At 40.8% G+C, this 20,821-nt stretch overlaps 1 protein-coding gene across 1 annotated transcript in view; it reads right to left on the bottom strand.

Moving 5' to 3' along the window:
* LOC142750559 (mucin-17-like) overlaps positions 1 to 11,170 on the bottom strand; it is a 37,636-nt gene extending 26,466 nt beyond the window's left edge. The window contains exons 1-3 of the mRNA XM_075859557.1: positions 11,119 to 11,170; positions 8,628 to 9,002; positions 5,720 to 5,821 (exon numbers count right to left, since the gene is read on the bottom strand). Of these exons, the coding sequence (XP_075715672.1) occupies positions 5,720 to 5,821; positions 8,628 to 9,002; positions 11,119 to 11,170 (529 nt within the window). The remainder of the gene's footprint in view (positions 1 to 5,719; positions 5,822 to 8,627; positions 9,003 to 11,118) is intronic.
* Positions 11,171 to 20,821: the final 9,651 nt, after the last annotated feature.

Genomic DNA, 20,821 nt, shown 5'->3' with positions numbered 1-20,821 from the left:
CGATCCTTCTCTTTTCCCACATCTTCCAACAGGGGAGAGTCAGGAGGCCCCCATACACATTAGATGGTTGGCCGAGCCTAACCAAATCAGGAGGTTCAGCGAACACTGATCTAATGTGTATAGGTACGCTAAGGAACATGGGGGAGCTCAATAAGACCAGAGTAAGACAGTATAGTATCTTTTCAAGGAAACCCAATGTGAGAGGGGTCTACAGGTGTAAAGGATTTGCCAGACACAGCTTCGGTGTCGACGCCCGTGGGCAATCAGTCTGCACCTGCTCCTATGTCGGTGAGACTGACTCCATCTTCCACCACTCAGGATGGCAGGCTTAGGAGTGGGAGGGCCTATCACAGCCTGGCCAGACGGAGCTAGCTCCCTCCCACTGTCTATTTATACCTGCCTTTCCTGTTCCTCCTTTGCCTGTGATTCTGCTCTGCTTGTTTCCTGGCCTTGCTGCTACTGCTTGTACTACTCATCCTCTGCTTGTTATAGACCTTGGCTTTCTGACCACTCTCCTGCTCAGCGTTTTTGTACCTCGTTCACTCCAGGTTTGACTCGGCTCGTTCACTACTCTTGTTGCTCACGGTGTTCCCATGGGCAGCTGCCCCGTTTCCCTAGCTTCTGTGTACCCTTGTCTGTTTGTCTGTCTTGCACTTACTGAGCGTAGGGACCGTCACCCAGTTGTACCCCGTTGCCTAGGACGGGTCGTTGCAAGTAGGCAGGGACTGAGTGGCGGGTAGATTAGGGCTCACCTGTCTGTCTCCCTACCCCGCCATTACAACAAGTTTGGCCAAAATACTCTTTGATTTAACTACTTGTGATGTTTAAATGTTTCCGACTATAGGGTTCCAGGCAAACCCATTGGATAATTGCATATTTTGAGAGTATCTCATAGGTTAAAATGCCATATGTGCCTATAAGTAAGTGGGCCCACTGCCACCTTGAAAATTCCAAAATCTTGGAAAACCCCTGCATTGTTTCCTGTGCCCCCTCTGCTTCTGTCTTTTGGTTAGCAAGAAAAGTCTAAGAGGAAGTTGAGTAGCACATGACTGCAGTATTAGTCTGCACAGGGTTTCTAGTTTGACACAAAGGTCTGCATAGGAGCTGTATACACAAAACATTAGATTTGGTGGATTTAATGTTTAAGTAGACCATGCAAATTAGATGTCTACAAAACAACAGTCTAGATCAGTGGTTCCCAACCGGGGTGCCGTGAGAACCGCCCAGGGGTGCCGCGACACTCCGCTCAGCCACCGCAAAAAAACAAACAAAAAAAACAAAAAACTTTTGCTGGTCGCAGACGTGACACACGCAACGTCTGCTACAAGCTCTGCCCCCAACGCTTACTCAGTCTATTCTGGTAGCAGACATGACGCACGGACCCCTGACGATTATTAAAAACTATTCTTGTAGCCAGGCGTGACGCACGCACGCACGTTTGCTACAAGAACCACCCATCACTTCCCACTAGAAGAGCCTGACGGAGGGAAAGGAGCCAACGCTGCGGACCTGGGTAGGGTAAGTATGTCTTTACGTTTTTCAGCAATTGTGTGAGTTTTAGTTCTCTCCTCTTATACCTCCTCCTGTAATGTCCTCTGATATTACATAATAACAGTCTGGCTATGCTGGGAGTTATAGTTCCCTCCTCTTATACCTCCTCCCTCTAATGTCCTCTAATATCACATAATACCAGCCTGGACATGCTGGGAGTTATAGTTCTCTCCGCTTATACCTCCTCATTGAAATGTCCTCTGATATCCCATAATAACAGTCTGGATATGCTGGGAGTTGTAGTTCGCTCCTCTTATATCTCCTCCCTGTAATGTTCTCTGATATCCCATAATAAAAGTCTGGTTATGCTGGGAGTTGTAGCTCTTCCATCGTATACCGCCTCCCTGGAATGTTCTCTGATATCCCATAATAACAGCCTGAACATGCTGAGAGTTATAGTTCTCTCCTCTTATAGCTCCTCCTTGTAATGTCCTCTGATATCCCATAATAACAGTCTGGATATGCTGGGAGTTATAGTTCTCTCCTCTTATAGCTCCTCCTTGTAATGTCCTCTGATATCCCATAATAACAGTCTGGATATGCTGGGAGTTATAGTTCTCTCCTCTTATAGCTCCTCCTTGTAATGTCCTCTGATATCCCATAATAACAGTCTGGATATGCTGGGAGTTATAGTTCTCTCCTCTTATAGCTCCTCCTTGTAATGTCCTCTGATATCCCATAATAACAGTCTGGATATGCTGGGAGTTATAGTTCGCTCCTCTTATACCTCCTCCCTGTAATATTCTCTGATATCCCATAATAACAGCCTGAACATGCTGAGAGTTGTAGTTCTCTCCTCTTATAGCTCCTCCTTGTAATGTCCTCTGACATCCCATAATAACAACCTGCACATGTATACCTCCTTATTTATGCCTTCCCCAGGAGTAAGCACAATTTCTCTCTGTGATGGTCACTTTACAGTGAGTGGAGGGCTGATGGTTATTTTAGTGTGAGTGGGTGGCTGATGGTTATTTTTCTGTGAGTGGAGGGCTGATGGTTATTTTAGTGTGAGTGGGTGGCTGATGGGAAGGGCCTGTTCACATCACCGTTCATTTCCGCTCCGGGGTTCCGTCTGAGGTTTCTGTCTGGTGAACCCCGCAACGGAAAGTGAAACTGACAGCACAGCTTCCGTTTCAGTCACCATTGATCTCAATGGTGACGGAAACATCGCTAATGCTTTTCGTTCGTCACCATTCCGGCTAGTTTCCGTCTAGTAACCCTCAGACGGAACCCCCGGAATGGAAATGAACGGTGATGTGAACAGGCCCTTACTTTACTGTGGGGGGGGGGGGGGGTGGCTGATAGTCATTTTACTTTGAGTGGTGGGCTGATGGTCATTTTATTGTGGGTGGGGGGCTGATTGACATTGTACTGTGAGTGAGGGGCTGATGGTCATTTTACTGTGAGTGGGAGCTGATGGTTATTTTACTGTTAGTAGGGGCTGATAGTCATTTCACTGTGAGTGGGGGGCTGATGGTCATTTTATTGTGTGTGGCGTGCTGATGGTCATTTTATTGTGAGTAGGGGGCTGATGGTCATTTTACTGTGAGTGGGGGGCTGATGCTCATTTTACTGTGAGTGTGGGGGGGGCTGATGCTCATGTTACTGTGAGTGGGGGGCAGATGGTCATTACTGTGAGTTGGGGGCTGATGATCATTTTACAGTTATTGGGGGGCTGATGGTCATTTTACTGTGAGTGGGGGGCTGATGATCATTTTACAGTTATTGGGGGGCTGATGGTCATTTTACTGTGAGTGGGGGGCTGATGGTCATTTTACTGTGAGTGGGGGGCTGATGATCATGTTACTGTTATTGGGGGACTGATGGTCATTACTGTGAGTGGGGGCTGATGATCATTTTACTGTGAGTGGGAGGCAGATGGTCATTTTACTGTGAATGGGGGGATGATGGTAATTTTACTTTGAGTGGGGGGCTGATGGTCATTTTACTGTGAGTGGGGGGGGGGCTGATGCTCATGTTACTGTGAGTGGGGGGCAGATGGTCATTTTACTGTGAGTGGGGGGGGGCTGATGCTCATGTTACTGTGAGTGGGGGGCTGATGATCATTTTACAGTTATTGGGGGGCTGATGGTCATTTTACTGTGAGTGGGGGGCTGATGATCATTTTACAGTTATTGGGGGGCTGATGGTCATTTTACTGTGTGGGGGGGGCTGATGGTCTTTGAGTGGTTTCCGCCTCTGACCTCCCATTGATATTAATAGGAGGCTGCGGCACTCGGTTGGAGCTCTTTTGCCTCCGGTTTTTGGATTAGCTTAAACGGCTTAAAAAAACGTGGACAAAAAACACCGCAAAAAACGTAAAGAAAAAGCGACAAACAACGCGGTCAATTCAAAATCTGGAATTTTGAGGCAGATTTTTATCCTGCCTTACAAAAAAACGCAGTGTGAACATACCCTAAGGCTGGGTTCACACGACCTATTTTCAGACGTAAACAAGGCGTATTATGCCTCGTTTTACGCCTGAAAATACGGCTCCAATACGTCGGCAAACATCTGCCCATTCATTTGAATGGGTTTGCCGACGTACTGTGCCGACGACCTGTCATTTACGTGTCGTCGTTTGACAGCTGTCAAACGACGACGCGTAAATTAACTGCCTCGGCAAAGAAGTGCAGGACACTTCTTTGCAACGTAATTTGAGCCGTTCTTCATTGAAGTCAATAAAGAGCAGCTCAAGATTTACGAGCGTCAAAGATGCCTCGCATAATGCGAGGAGGAGTTTTTACGTCTGAAACGAGGCAGCTGTTTTCTCCTGAAAACAGTCTGTCTTTTCAGACGTAAAAGCCTCTCATCGTGTGCACATACCCTTAGAGTGTAGTGCTTGTTTTTAGCTGTTTTTTTTTTGTCTTTTTGTAAACAATTTTTGGCAGGGGTGGCCTGAGGAAATTGTTGTTTTTTTTTCCAGGGGTTCCTCGAGCCTGAAAAGGTTGGGAAACTCTGGTCCAGATGCACCCAATAATATGCATAAGAATATGATAAAACTGGTAAAATCCAACCTGCCTAATATAAGTTTCTACCCACAACACCACCTAGGGAAAGGTTTCCCAAGGCCTTTAAAAATTCGATTGTAACAATTTAATATGTATGGACACCTGAATTCAGTGGGTTTATCTGCAAACTTATGGAAAGTGACTAAAAACATTTTAAGAGAGCTAAATGACAAACCTAGCTCTGCTACACCTATAATAATGAATTCTGAATTCATGTAAAAAAGTTATTAAAAATGTCATCTGAGCACAGAAGACTCTTCTCATATCTTAAAACAGAACCTCAGGCTGTTGAGCCGAAACTTTGCAAGACCGGATTAGGCTATGTTCACACGGAGTATTTTGGGGGAGGAATATCTGCCTCAAAATTCCGTTTGGAACTTTGAAGCAGATATTCCTCTCCCTGCACACAGATTTTCGCGGCAATTATCGCGCCGTTTTTCACCCGCGGCCATTGAGCGCCGCGGGCATAAAACAGCGAGATATACGCTTTCTCCTGCCTCCCATTGAAGTCAATGGGAGGTCAGAGGCGGAAGCGCCCGAAGATAGGGCATGTCGCTTCTTTTTCCCGCGAGGCAGTTTTACTGCTCGCGGGAAAAAGACGCCGACGCCTCCCATTGAAATCAATGGGAGGCGTTCTCGGGCCGTTTCTGCCGAGTTTTGCGACGCGGTTTCCGCGTCAAAAAACTCGGCAAAATACCCCGTGTGAACATAGCCTTAAAGCGGCTACATTTATTTTTTGCATCAGGACGTGAGTGTTGTCTGTTTTTACTTCATTTACCTTAATATAAGTGTGTCAATTACCTAATATTCTTTTCTGGTGGTTTAGTTACTTTAGTTTATAATTATTCATATCCTTGCTGTAATGGAAAAAAGCTCCTTATGTACTGGCTTCATGGTGAGCTTGTGCTTATACACAGGAGCCAATCTGAAAAAGCAGAGCTGCAGTGTAGAAGCTTAAAAGACTGTAAAGAGGGTAAAAAATCAGCAGTGTTAGCATCTGATGAACCAGGAGGTGTGATGCCGACTACGTCAGATGCCAATAGACACTTATCAACGGTGTCCTAATAGAGCAGAACTAAAAAAAAAACAGCTGACACTAGGGGTAATGGAATAGATATAATTAGTTTGGGTATTAGTAAAGAATGAGAAATACTTACCAACTTCTATTCTACCCGAGATAAACTCACAGCGGTCACCAAAGAAATGTATGGCACAGACACATATTTTACCATTGAAGAAGCCACCATTCTGACATAGTACTGTGGAGGAGATAACATTACATTGGCTCAATACAATGCCCATATAGCAGACTGTTCTTATATTAATGGTGAATTATATAATGGGCATGCTGTGTTGTACCCCATGGCCCAAGGCAGTAAGGTTGACCAGATCATCTCCATGTAACCTTAAAGGGGTTGTCCAGTCCCAAACAAATAATGACCTATTCTCAGGATAGGCCATCAATATCTGATGGGTCAGGATCTGACTCCCGACACCCACGCCAATCAGCTGTCTTAAGGGGCCGCATCTCTCGTACGAGCGCTGCTTCTCCTTCATTTCCCTTACTGCTCACACTGTGCTCAACAGTTGATCGGCAGAGTTTGCCGGGAGTCGGACTCCGACCGATCTAGCCTATCCTGAGGATTGACTATCTATTTCTTGGGACTACACAACCCCTTTATTCTGGTCTTTATAACCCAGACATAAGGTGACCTTAGGCGGAAGGTTTTCTGGACTGTCCAATAGAGACAGAGTTGACAATTCACTTTAGGATGGTTGTACGTGGACAACTTTTTTATTTTGATCATGTGTATAGATGGGAGACCATATAATGAATGTATATATGCACATATGATAATGATGCCTCAATAGTGGATTAAAGTAGAAAAAAAATAAAGATTGATGACCTATGAAATAAGTATCACCCAGATTGTACAAATGTAACAAAACCGTCATTTAACTCAACTGATTGTGATATCACAATGCGTAATCTGTGGTTTTCAATCGTACTACAGTAAACCTTTTATATTGTGTTGTTATCAAAAATGTAGCTCTGCTGCATCAGTACTATTCATTTACCAGGTTTGATCAGCACCCAACATTTAGAACCAATGCTAAGATGAGTGATGTTGCTGTTACGCCCCCATTAAACATCACCAGTGCATGCTATGTATCTACAGGTATAACACACAGTACATGAAATGACACTTTATCATTTAATCACTTTGTGTAGTTCATAAAAACTATTTATGTGTTCGATAAATGCCCTGAGAATGAGCTGATCAGACAGTGTCCTATAAAAGGGATCTCCAGCGATCAACTGTAAACTGTAAATGTTCTATTTCCCTGCAGCACCACCACAGGTGAAATAAAGCTTTACACATCTCCCATTGAAATCAATGGGTTGTCTGTGTAAACCAGGGATGTGTTAGGTCCTCCAGAGCAACAGCTACTCTTTGTAGGTGTTCTCCGCTGTGGGAAAATATAGGGGGCCACAAACCGTGGACAGCCCATTTATTCCCTCAGAGCTGATATGTCCTCATAAGACACCTAAACCAGTAAGGCATATGAATATCATAGATGGGGGTTCCCAGCTTGCATGAACTCCAGCTGTCCAAGTATTACATGACGGCCATTCATTGAAAACTACATTTTCGGGCAGTGGCCACTGTAAGTCCTCCCCTGGCAAAGTCAGGTATTCACAGGGAGTGCCAGGAACCAGATCTGCGATTATCAGCTGATCGCCACGGCGGCTTTGATTTGAAAGGGATGTCTCTGAGATAACCCCCTTAACTCCTGCCCTGTAAGCTCAGAAAATAAACTGACGTTTGGTCTAAATTGTTACTTAGTCTTAAAGAGGCTCTGTCACCACATTATAAATTCCCTATCTTGTACATGATGTGATCGGCGCTGTAATGTAGATTACACCAGTGTTTTTTATTTAGAAAAACGATAATTTTTGACGGAGTTATGACCTATATTAGCTTTATGCTAATGAGTTTCTTAATGGACAACTGGGCGTGTTTTACTTTTTGACCAAGTGGGTGTTGTACAGAGGAGTGTATGACGCTGACCAATCAGTGACCAGTCAGCGTCATACACTTCTCCTCATTCATTTATACAGCACATAGCGATATAGCTATATCGCTATGTGCAGCCACATAAACACACTATAACGTTACTGCAGTGTCCTGACAGTGAATATACATTACCTCCAGCCAGGACGGGATGTGTATTCAGAATCCTGACACTTCTGTAGCGTCTCTGTGAGATTTACAGCAAGGCAAGTGTAATCTCGTGTTAAATGACAGGTTACATCGTAATCTCGCGAGATTACGCTTGCCTTGCTGTAAATATCACAGAATTACAGAGACGCTACAGAGTAAAACACGCCCAGTTGTCCATTAAGAAACTCATTAGCATAAAGCTAATATAGGTCATAACTCCGTCAAAAATTATAGTTTTTCTAAATAAAAAACACTGCTGTGATCTACATTACAGCGCTGATCACATCATGTACAAGATAGGCCACTTATAATGTGGTGACAGAGCATCTTTAATTTCTCCTGCACAATGGAGATGGTATGTTCAGAATTGAGCATAAATCAAATAATTGAATGGATGTACTACCTATTCCTCAGATACTTATAGTGGTTTAATGCTGTGCAGAATGTTTTCTTCATAATTGGCTTATAAAGCCTACCTTAATATTGTGGTTGACCTAATGCGCCCCTTTACGAACACAGTCTACTTATCTTCTAATGGTTGTGTCCAGACTGGTACCATGCCATATTTTATCTGGAAATAATGAATTTAGTGTACTCTGTAGGTCTCCATCTAATAGAACAGCTTTAGGATATGGTGGTACAACCAAAAACTATAATGCAAATGTGTCGGGCTATGAGGCCATCATAGACAGTAATGTTTCTAATACCTGGTTAAATCCATACTAGTAACGATACAGGCTGTTCTCGGGCCAAGCTAGATCCTACCGAGTACTCGAAATGTACCTAATAAAATAGCCACAACTAAAGAGCATATGATTGATATTGATAAGACACTTACATGGTAAGTTGGGTATGGTTGTGGTGGGCTTTGACTTGACAGTAGAAGTTGGGATGTCTCCAGATCCTTCTGGTGTTGTAAACCCATCACCAGATCCTTCTGGAGTACTGGGAGTTACTGAAGACTTCACTGGTGTAGTAAACCTGTCCCCAGATCCACTATCTTCATACAGTTCTATGTTCCTCTTAATTCTAGATTTGTTCTGCTCTTCTCCATTGTAGGTTACCTTTCTCTCCTCTAAAATCATAATGGTGTGCCTTTCAGAATGTTTTGGTTTTTGCATTAGGTCCTTCCGAGATAACATTAAGTTTTCAGCATTGGATCTTTGTATGGACAACCCTTCAGACTGTGGGTTGTGTTTTGAACTTCCTAATACTGTGGAAAAAAATGAGGTTATTGATAAAGTAATTTGGAGTTTATATATATATATATATATATATATATATATATATATATATATATTTTTTATGTTGTCCATTGAATGTCCTTTGAAATATGGTCTCTATGGTTGATATGGTAATTTTTGTAGTTACCAGAATCATCCATGCCTTTTTTACTGCTTAGATCTATCCTCCATTTCATAATAACTTTGACACAGGGCCAACCTTTGAGGTGTGCAACCAGTGTGGTCACGATATCCCTTGTTACTACTGAAGGGGTTGTCATGGGCTATGCTTTCTGTACTACCAATTACACTGTAGGCGTAATTTATTGACTGGGGAATATTATTAAGGAAATTAAACGTATAATTTCGGCATGATATGGTATATGTATTTGTACTATTTGGGCACTTTATGGTAAAAGGGGGTATAAGTAGAAGGTGCTGCAGACAGCACTATCCTGGGCCACCCTGCCTCTTTGTAAGTCCCGATATTTCTCTTTTTAGGTAGGACATCCCCATGGGCAGATTCCCACTTTGCTAATGGTCCTTAATAGAAAGGTGCTACCCTTAGTGGCTAAACAGAATTGACCTACTCTCTAAGGACCTTCAATAATTTTGAATTGGTTTCTGTAGAGATGTTTATTTAGTTCTTATTAAAGTCTCCTCCCTATATAGTTTGATGGCTCTACCCTGTAACCAAAAGTGAATAGAAGAAAGATTTAAAGAGGTCTCCACCAAAAAATTATGAAGATTTCTGTTTATAGGGAATCATTTGACTGCTGTCAAACTCTTATCTGATGTCAGCACAGAGCCAATTCAGCTTTGAGATAAACCCTTAAACCATTCAAGACAGACTGGTTGCTATGGATACTCATTTTAAGTCCTACAGCCTTATGAATGTGGTTGTCAAAAAGGACATCCTTAGCAACTGGTCCGTCTCAGGGCCATAGCTCAATACGTAATAAGCACAGATCTGGGCAAAGAGAGGCCACAAAGTCTTGAAAGTACATAGCAGGATTGTCTTTAGTTCATATTTATATAAGAATTAATCCGATTTTTATTGTGAATGACCCCTTTAAATTCACCCAATCTGCTAGTCCACTTTATATGCATTAGTTACAAAGGCTCGCATAGCTGTTTAGAGCATCTTACAGGGAATACATAATTATAAAATGACATATTACATTTTCTATGTTAAACCTACTTTTTAAGAATTTTTGGTGATTTTCTTTTTTACATTTTCTATGTCATTATCTATATTGAAAAATAATCCTAAAATTTAGCAGTTTTCACTCTGGCCACTGAGCCTCAAAATAGACTGACCATTCCTGTTCTGTAGAGATCACTTCTCAGCAGGTCACAGAGCTTTTCTAGAAAACTCTCCCATAGTAGTAAATGGTTCCCCTTCTGTTCACAGGTCAATGTGGCTGCTGTAAAGCATATCTCTAATTGCTGTTAACAGCAGCTCAGGCAAGATGGCTGCCCCCAAAATCATGTACAGAAAACAAAGTAAAAAATCTACAATCAAAAATTAAAAACAGATTAGAAAAAAGAAAATATTATGTAACGATCTGGTTTTAGGAAAAAAAATATAGATAACTGATTCCCTCTAGAAAATAGACCAGAGATGAACCAGTAGCCTTGCCCAAAAAGGGACTTGGGAAATATCCCTATGCCTCAACCACTGACCTAAATCCTCATTATTGTGAGTATGTAAACCATTTTGTAACAGAACCTCGTGGGAGTCGGCCATTGCTATTTTTATTTCCAAAACTACAAAATAAAGACACTAAAAAGGTCTTCATAAGTAATAATATTCCAATAATAATCTTAAAGGGCTCATACACATGGCAGGGCCATGAACCTATACCCCGGAACACAAAGGCCTTATGGATCCATACTATGGAGCCATAGACACTCCATGTCCCGTCCTGCCATATGGTGCTTGTCACTTCCCTTCCTATAATTTATCACTTTAAATTCCCAATGAACTGAAGCTAAATTTGACATTTTCTAAAATGGTCCAATGTCTCCAAAGTAAAAAAAAATAAATCAAAAATAAAGTTCCTGTATAAACTACGACCAAATAAAAAGAGCACCGAGAATTACCTGCAGCCGGCACGGCCAACCCAACCAAGACTGTGAAGACCAAGACTTTCATTTCGAAACCTTGCGTTCCCAACAGGATAAATAACCCAAATGATGAGACAAGATAAAAATCATGTAATTTTATAGGGTTTCTAGCCCACATGATTTGCATATTTCCTAAGTTATATACTCTATACCGTAAGATGTCTATTATTTACCGTGGTTTATAACACATACCTAAATGATGTCATGCTACAATTACATTTCAAGGTCTTAGTAAAATAAAACACAGTTGCTCAATCTGTATCTATCAATGGGACATCAGCCCTAAATTAGTAAAGAACCTAGAACAGGATAATAACCTACCAGGAAGTCCCCCGAGTCATAGACTCTTATCTCGTGTCATCTCCTTAGGCTATATTGTTTATTGTCTTTTTTTTTTAGCATATACGTGATTCTGCTAAATAATTTACATAATGACTCAACTGATATTTTTCTTATCATATCTCATGTCGTTTTTTCTTGAACTCTCTTTAGCCCCTTAAGAATGAGGCAGATTTTGACCTTAAGCATGCGGCACATTTTAAATTCAAGCCTCTCCACACTTCGAGAGCCATAACTTTTTACGTTTTATATATGTGTGTATATATATATATATATATATATATATATATATATATATATATATATATATATAATTTTGAGGAACATTTAACATAGCGTTCAATTTATATTATTTTTATCGCATCACAACATTTTTTGTATTTCAACATTACCAAACACTATATATTACATGCTATCTTTATTGTAGAGGTTGTTGCAACTATTGGGACATCAAATATATATATGCTTTATGACTTTTTTTTTAAACTCTTGGCGACATGCGCTGTAAATGTACGGCACTGGGATATAGTAATTAGTTCACTGTTATCTTGGGTGCACAGCAGTTGTGCCAATGCTATCACCAAAGGGGGGGGGCGCTGTGATTTACACTGGCAAGGGCCAGGATCAGCATAAACTTAATGTAAGGGACATATTGTAGGGCAGACTGTACTTCAGCTATGCCAATAGAACCATGAAGATTACAGCACCAGGATGAATGAAAGAGATATGGGTGCAAGCCCAACAGGACTGGATCCAACTGTCCCATGCAATGACAAAAAACGGAGATTCAGGCAGCACATCCAAAAGATACAGAACTTTTTATTTACCCCTGCAACGTTTCAGCTACTCAGAGCTCCAATCAGAGATGTCTGCACACTGAATACACACAGACAAAACCGTGAATGCGCTCGTGACGTAATTGGCGCATTCGCAATTGGAAGAGCGGACTAAAGATCCGCTAAATACAAGAAGGGCATAGTCCCTAAATGATCACTCCGCAATATGTATGAAATATCCAACCCACAAAACTATAAGAAGAGATGTAACCCATCTATAAATACCGTGTCCCCAATATAGGAGTGAGATGTCTATATGAATGGCTACTGCATGGGATGACAATCGTTATATAAAAATATAAAGATATAACCTAGAACGAAAAGGGAAGATATGACAATTCTAGTGAAGCGATAGCTTCATTGCCATCTACTTAAACCACGAAACGCTCCCCTATCCCCTACTGGAGGGGACCTGACACAGAGTCAGAAATCGGAAAAAAAGATGAGACAGAATATTATTCGACTGAATGGTCTAAGATCACATTTATTGTAGGAATAGAATGGATGGGAGAAGCCTTAACCCCAACAAGTATCATTGTAACAAATCCCCATAATCAGATCAATAATATAAAAAATGTATAAGAGGGATGTATTAATGTACAGGATCCCAAAACATGGAAGCCAGTAACTGTACTCCCAATGATATGTACTAAGACCCTACACAAATACTCCCAACATCAATATATATATTTGTTTATATAAAGGTCACTTCACAGTCTCAGAATGTGCATAGACGAAAGGACGCAATCAGACGTATAGGTCCAGGACAGGCAGTCAAAAAACATATGGAATAAAATAAAGAAAATATTATCCAAAACAATTAAAAAACAAATATATATAGAACATAGTTCTTTAGTTGTTCACATATAAAATTAATTGAATGTTAACCCACCAAAAAAAGAGAACACAAGACAGCAATCATGGAGCCCAGTCAATACCGAGAGTCCCCAAGTGTATTAACCGAACGTAGGACCAATTTTAAACTCCAGGTTAAGGCCAATTGGTGCCAATGTATTTAGCTGGAAAATTCACTCTAACTCTCTACGTTTACGTTTTGCTGACCTGTCACCCCCACGTCTATGTGGCAGGATAAAGTCAACAATCCAAAATTTTAGATCATTCACAGTATGACCAGCGCTAACAAAGTGTTGAGAGACCGGAAGATCCAGTCGTTAGTACGGATGGTCGATTTATGCTTGTTGATCCTAATGCGGCATTCAAGGGTAGACTCACCCACATAGAGAAGCCCACATGGACATTCCAACACATAAATTACATGGTGAGATGAGCATGTCAGAAAATGTTTAATTTTGAAGGCAATCTTACTATGTGGGTGTATCAACGATCATCCTTTACAAAGATTATTACAATTGCCACAATTTAAGATTTTGTCTGTGTGTATTCAGTGTGCAAACATCTCTTATTGGAATATCTTGCAGACATGCGCAGTCGAAATCTATAGACGCCGGACACCACGAGTGGCAAGTCGAACCAGCAGCTGATTTTAATCATTTAGGGTAATGTTTATATTTACACACAAGTGTTTTTAATTGATAGTTTAGACTATCTTTAACCCCTTAATACCGAAGGTATTTTATACCTTAATGACCGAACAATTTCTTTAGGTTTTTCCATCGTCGCATTCAAAGATCTATATCGTTTTGTTTTTTTCCATCGACATAGCTGTATAAGGACTTTTGTTTTGCGGGACAAGTTGTATATTATAATAGCACCATTTTGGGGTACAAATAATGTATTCATTAACTTTTTATTAACTTTTTTTAGTGGGATACTGGAAAATGTCGCCATTTTTTTCGTCTTAATTTTACCTCATTTACCGTGTGGTATAAATAACATAATTTATTCAGCGGGTCGTTACGATTGCGACGATACCAAATTTATATGGGTTTTTTATGTTTTCCTACTTTTACACAGTAAAAACATTTTTTTTTCAAAATTATTTGTTTCTGTGTCACCATATTTTAAGAGCTACAACTTTTTTATTGTTCCGCCGATGCAGTTGTATCATTGTATCACATTATTTTGAAGGTAGAATGAACCGAAAACCGCAATTCTGGCGTTGTTTTCTATTAGATTTTTTTTCCGCGTTCACTGTGCAGGTTAAATAATGTAATTGCTTTATAGTTGGGTTCGTTACGGACGCGGTGATACCAAATATGAGTAACTTTTTACTTTTTTTCATAATAAAGTATTTTGTAAGGGGAAAAAGTGTGTTTTTAATTATTTTTTTACTTGAGACTTTTATTTATTTATTTGATACTTTATTTAACTTTTTTTTTAGTCCCACTAGGGGACTTTACTGTGTGATATTATGATCACTATTATAATACACTGCAATACTTTTGTATTGCATTGTATTATTGCCTGTCTGTGTAAAACTGACAGGCACTTGTTAGGTCATGCATCTGGCATGGCCTAACAGGCAATCACTAAAGGTAGACCTGGGGGCCTTTGTTAGGCCCCCAGGCTGCCATAGAACCCATCGGCACCCCGCGATGCAAGTGGGATGCCAGTGGGGTGAGAGAGGGAGCGACCTCCCTCTAAAATCACTCAGATGCGGCGCTTGCTATTGAGCGCCGCATCTGAGGGTTTAAATATGATCGGAGACCACAGCTAGTTGTCTCCAATCGTTGCCCTGCACGATGCGGGAAAAGTTCTTCTGAAGTGCCGACGTGAAAAGGCGGCGCTTCAGAAGAACTACCCCTAACGTCCGACCTAGAAACACTATACGCCCGTTGTTAAGGGGTTAAAATTGTCACATTGTTATGCACGATGTTATTGATATTTCTACATGCGTTTTGTACACTTGTTTATGTTTATGGATATTCTGATTTATATTGGATCTTACATTGACTGTATTATTACTGTATTTACACATATTTATTAATTGTATGTCAATTGCTTATTGAATTTCTGCACTTTAAATTGTGGTCACTTGATGCATTGCACTATGCTTGAGAAAGGCTCTGAGTAGCTGAAACGTTGCAGGAGTAAATAAAAAGTTCCTATTCTTTTGGATGTGCTGCCTGAATTTTCGTTTTTTGTACTTCAGGTATGCCCTAACATGGATTAAAATTGAACAGCCCTGGGGGCATTTGTCAGGCCCAGGGGTGTCCTATTTGAAAGGTTAACTCAATTTTCAAAATACTTTGGACATGTCATAGTCACACGTCGGAAGTTTTGATCGGTGGGCGTCCGATCTCTGAGATCCCTACTGATCGGGTGAGCGTTGTGTCGCTTCGTTTCTGATCGGCTTTCCATAGAAAGCCGAGCTAGCGGTGTACAGGCATGTAGACTGTGTGTTGAGTCTGTACACCATTGGCTCGGCTTTCCGAGAAAAATCAATCAGAAAAGAATCGGCACAGCACTTAGTCGAGTGCTTCTGCTGCTTAATTTTAGCGATCGGTGAGGGCCTCAGTGGTCAGACCCCCAACGATCAAAACTTCTGACATGTCCCTAACAGTTGCCTATGTGCAGGCAGTATTTTTCTGAAATACATAGGTATTCCAATGCATTCTAATAAAAAGATGAACATTGGAAAATGTCCGACCTCCATTACATCACAGGTAATCAAACACCATAAAAGCTTAGGGCACCAAAGTGCTGGGGGCAACTGAGTGCCTCGACACAAGCCACAGTTGTAGGAAAAGGGATTAAATAGTTGAACTGTGGCATCCGGTTAATTCTTTCCTTGAAATCCCAGGAACGAGATCATTACACTGATGGATTGTTTCTGGAAGCACACAGCTCAGTGTAAGAGGTTTATAGTAAGGTGAGGATATCCGGAGTATCTGTAACAGTTTGACCAACCCCAACGTACATAGAGGAGAAGGAACCTATAGCAAAATGGGTCCTCCTCAGGTTCTGATTGACAATACCACATCTGTAACCCCCTGTGACAGAAAACTTGGTCCTTGTTTGCCCCATTTCCTTTCTATGAACGATGGGATTATTTCACACACCCTTGTTTGGCAATGTTATAGGACCTGTGAAGAGGAGAGTCATAACCAAGTTCTCACCACCCATTAAAATAAAAGATAAATCCAACCTTGGTTGACCGCCTCTCTTCAAGGGCCCCATGGTCTGCCTTTATGGTGTATACACCCTTGGCCATCCCTAATCCTCTAGACTGTACTTCTATGAATGTTGACGCTTGTTGGAAATTAGTCTCCCTCATTTCTCTGGACCAAATGTTGTTTTGCCCCACAAAACAAATTAAGAATCAGGACAGTTTTTGAAAACCTCTAGAATAAGCAGTGGAGTCATAGGTACCTTAGCAGCAACTGTTTGAACTTTTTGTCATATTCTCCCTAGATATTGAGGAAGTATGTGTGTAGCAATGAGCACATATAAGTCATAAGCAAAGGCATACTTACCATAAAGGCATCCCAAGGGGCTCGCGTGGTGCCCTTGAAGAAAGAGGGCCTATCTCTGGTTGCTCCCATCCATCACCTTTGCTATTTTGTGACCGGAACCTGTGCAATATTCCCCTCTTCAAAACAACAGCATTGTTTGCAAACAATTGGGTGGGGAATGTATCCAGGGGTCATGGAAAGGGCCATCTTTGCTTTGATGCCCCATCTTGTCCATAATATGTATGCCAAGTTGGCATGCTGCCGCTGTTGGAGGATATGGAAGATGATACGCCTCTTAGTGTTATCTGCTCACCCCCTTTCATTCAAGTAGAGCATATTGAGCTTATGATTGATAAAGGAGGAGAATGTGATTATAGTCTTCCATTTATAACACTCCTCTGGTACCCAATATGAAAATCCCAAAACAGTAAATAAAGCAAAAACGACTAATAAAATCAATAAAACTAAAACAAAAGTTCTCAGTCTCTCTCACTCATTCCTATACTCAAGTAAACATGTTTGATTGGACTATAATAAGGTTCAACATACTCAAGAGCCCACCCATCCAAATTTACTTTAGTTCAGTCTCTCTGAGTAGAGCTTTATCTCAGGTTCAAACTTGGTGCTTATATATATACTAAACTCCTGCAGTTAGCTGCCCCGACTAAACCTAGGTATCTGTTAGCATGGGAAAAGGAGTTCTCCACCACCTTTACCCCTTCTGAAGTCTCTGCGGTTCTGTCCAACTCGCATGGATTTTCCCGCTGTGTTAAGATCCAAGAGAACTCATTTAAGACATTGACAAGATGGTATAGAACTCCCCAGCTCCTCCATAAATGGAGGCTTACCACTGATGAAATGTGCTGGAGGTGTGGAATGGAGGTGGGGAATATCTCACATTTATGGTATCACTGTTCAGCCCTAAAGAAATTTTGGTCTGAGGTTGGGAGACTTATTAATGTAATATGTGGGGTGAACATATGCCTCACCCCTGAACTGGTGGTGATATGGTTGAAAAAAATAGAGACGATCCAGCGATTGTTATATCCAAAATAGGAAAAACTAAGTTTCCACTTTATTAAGTGCAAGCTATCCAAGCTTGAAATAGAACACCAGGAGGAAAGGACAGGGTGGTGATATGCGGCAATAAATTAGCCTACGCGTTTCAGGCACTAGGCTGTGCCCTTAATCATGGCTATGTCCAATATGGTGATATGGTTACCTAACATTTCATTTAGACCAACTAAGCATTCGCTAGTAACCCACTTGCTGACAGCAGCCAAACTTCTCATCCCCATACAATGGAAATCTGAGTCCCCACCTACAATCCCTCAATGGCTGGAAAAGGTTAGACAAATTTTCAGAATGGAAGAACTTGCAGGATGGGAGAGTGGAACACACGTAAAATTCCTACAAACGTGGAAGAATTGGCTGGAATTCACTAAAAGCCCGTTATACAGTCATACCCTGACACCCTCCCCTCTGACCTAATCTTTACATTTATTAATATCTCATATACAGAAGTCGAGCTTTCTAGTACATACAATTATTTTACTAGGGTCTCATGGTAGTCATCTGGTTTGTATTGTTGGTTTATTTGTGTTTATGTTTATCCGTGTCTAAAGAGAAATGCCCCTGATAGAAAAAGCGGAAACAACTGAATATGCATATACTGGGTACAACAGGAAGACTTTTAATAAAGCCGTACATGGCCAAGTTCTCAACTTATCTAGCTCTGATTTAAGATTGTACTTGACTGTGTATAACTGCTTCTTTTAGTAGGCCTGTGTGCCGCAAAATATTATGTTATATATTATGTTATATTGCATGTCGGGTTTACATGTTATAATGTATTTCTCAATAAAAATATATTGAAATAAAAAAATAAAAACTTGGTGCTTATTAATCACCTCTCTTCGTTCCGGTGGTGTATCCCTGCTGGCAGCCGCTGTAATGTTTCCTCTAGCCACCGGACGTGGCACTTATTTCTCTAACCGCATCTGGCAGCGAGGCAAAAAGCTTCACCACTCCTCGTTCCTGCAATGTTTTCTGGTCTGTGCAGACCGGCATCTGCTGATCACATCAGAATTCTGACCGCTCTCCTGGTGCCATCTACATTCCTGACTAAGCTCTCGCTACTTCCTCAACACACCTGCCGCTAATCAATGACTACTCTGGGGACCGCAACCTGGGAATACAACTGGGAAAGTCCATACCTCCTTGCGAGGTTTAAGGATGAAGAACTAAGAGAATATTAGGGCCCCGCACCCCAGTTTAGCCAGCCGTAAACTAATTGTGGCTCTAAGCATCTACTTATCTTATTAGGAACGTAACAGTGCTCATGCCAATCTAACTATGTAAGGTATTCAGAATACAGAGCCACAATGCTATACTAAGAGTCAAAAGATTAAATTCTTGCTCAATGTAGCCACCACTAGGTGGAGCTTGTGAGATAACTGCCTACTGTTAATACATTGGACGTTATAATAAAGCAGCATGCTCCTAAATCCCCCTTGTGGTGGCTTTAAGAATTCAGAATTGTATCATTTTAAAAAAACGTAGCCCCAATTGCTATAAATACATGCTATCGAATTAAGTAGCGCAGAACGTTGGAGCTAAAATTTTCCTGACATTAAAGATAGACGTTCACGTTAAGATTTTCCTGTGAAGCGTAGTAGCATCTTTGAGTTTTGTGAACTGTGATCTAACAGCTTATTATAACCTTGTCATTCGAGTTTGTATATTGCTCTACATTCTGGTAACAGGAAGCAAGCAATATTCTATATTTAGTTTTGGATATTAACAGAGAAAACTGATGTACATATAATGTGTAATGTTGGGAAATGTTGTAGTTTCCCTTTAATATGTGATGTCATGTGACTAGATTTATTGTGTCATTGCATGGCTCTTGCTTTATATACATTTATAACTCGCAGATTATAGTACAAAGTTTATTACAGTTAATAATCCTTATGTATTTTACAGCTATTTATATCTTCTATAATGATTTATTGAGCAATAATCCTGCTTGAGATATTAACATTCAATAAGGAACTACAAGAACCCGAAACATAGACTGGCATCTTCTTTCTCCTGTGGAATGAAGAGAGCCCCTTAACCCCTTGCCAGCCACAGCCATTTTTAATTTTTGTTTTTTTCCTCTTCGCTTTCTAAAACTCATAACTTTTTTATTTTTTTCATTGATATAGCCATGTAAAGGCTTGTTTTTTTTTTCGTGGGACAAGTTGTAGTTTTCATGGCACCATTTATAATGTACTGAGAAATGGAAAAAAATACTTGTGGGATTGAATGAGAAAAAACACTGATTCTTCCTTTTTATTCGATTTTTTTTGTAGGAGGCGAGGTGATAAAAAAACCAGCACTTCTGGTGTTTTGTTTTTACGGCGTTGACCGTGCAGGTTAAATAATGTTATATTGTAATAGTTTGAATTTTAACGGACCTGGTGATACCATGTGGGTTTTTCTTACATAGCTTTAGGGGAAAAAGGGATTTTTTTCTGAACTCTTCATATTTCTTTGTGTATAAAAAAACTTTACCAGTTTTTTCATCTTTTTATTAGCCCTCCTGCGAGAATTTAATAAGCGATCGTTTTATCGCTTGCACAATATATAGACCTATGTGTCTCCATGGTTACAGACTACAAATAAACCCTGTGTGTAGTCTGATCCTGCAGTCATGTGTTACTTTGTTCCCTCTGACCCCTCTTTTTAGTGAAGGGATTAATGGTAAAATCCCTGGTAGTCTAGAAAAAGTGAATGAATTATTGGTAACATTCCTGGTGGTCTAGGGTAGTAAAAAGAGATTAATGGTAACATCCCTAGTGATCTAGGGTAGTGAAAGGGTTAATGGTAACATCCCTGGTGGTCTAGGGTAGTGAAGGGTTTAATGGTAACAATCCTGGTGGTCTAGCGTAGTGAAGGGATTAATGGTAAAATCTCTGGTGGTCTAGGGTAGTGATAGGATTAATGATAACATCCCTGGTGGTCTAGGGTAGTGAAGGGTTTAATGGTAACAATCCTGGTGGTCAAGGGTAGTGAAGGGGTTGATGGTAAAATCTCTGGTGGTCTAGGGTAGGGATAGGATTAATGGTAACATCCCTGGTGGTC

This window comes from Rhinoderma darwinii, chromosome 3, assembly GCF_050947455.1.
Source record: "Rhinoderma darwinii isolate aRhiDar2 chromosome 3, aRhiDar2.hap1, whole genome shotgun sequence".
NCBI classification, from domain to species: Eukaryota; Metazoa; Chordata; class Amphibia; order Anura; family Rhinodermatidae; genus Rhinoderma; species Rhinoderma darwinii.
Note: the sequence above shows the minus strand (reverse complement) of the source record. Positions and strands in the feature narration are given on the sequence as shown.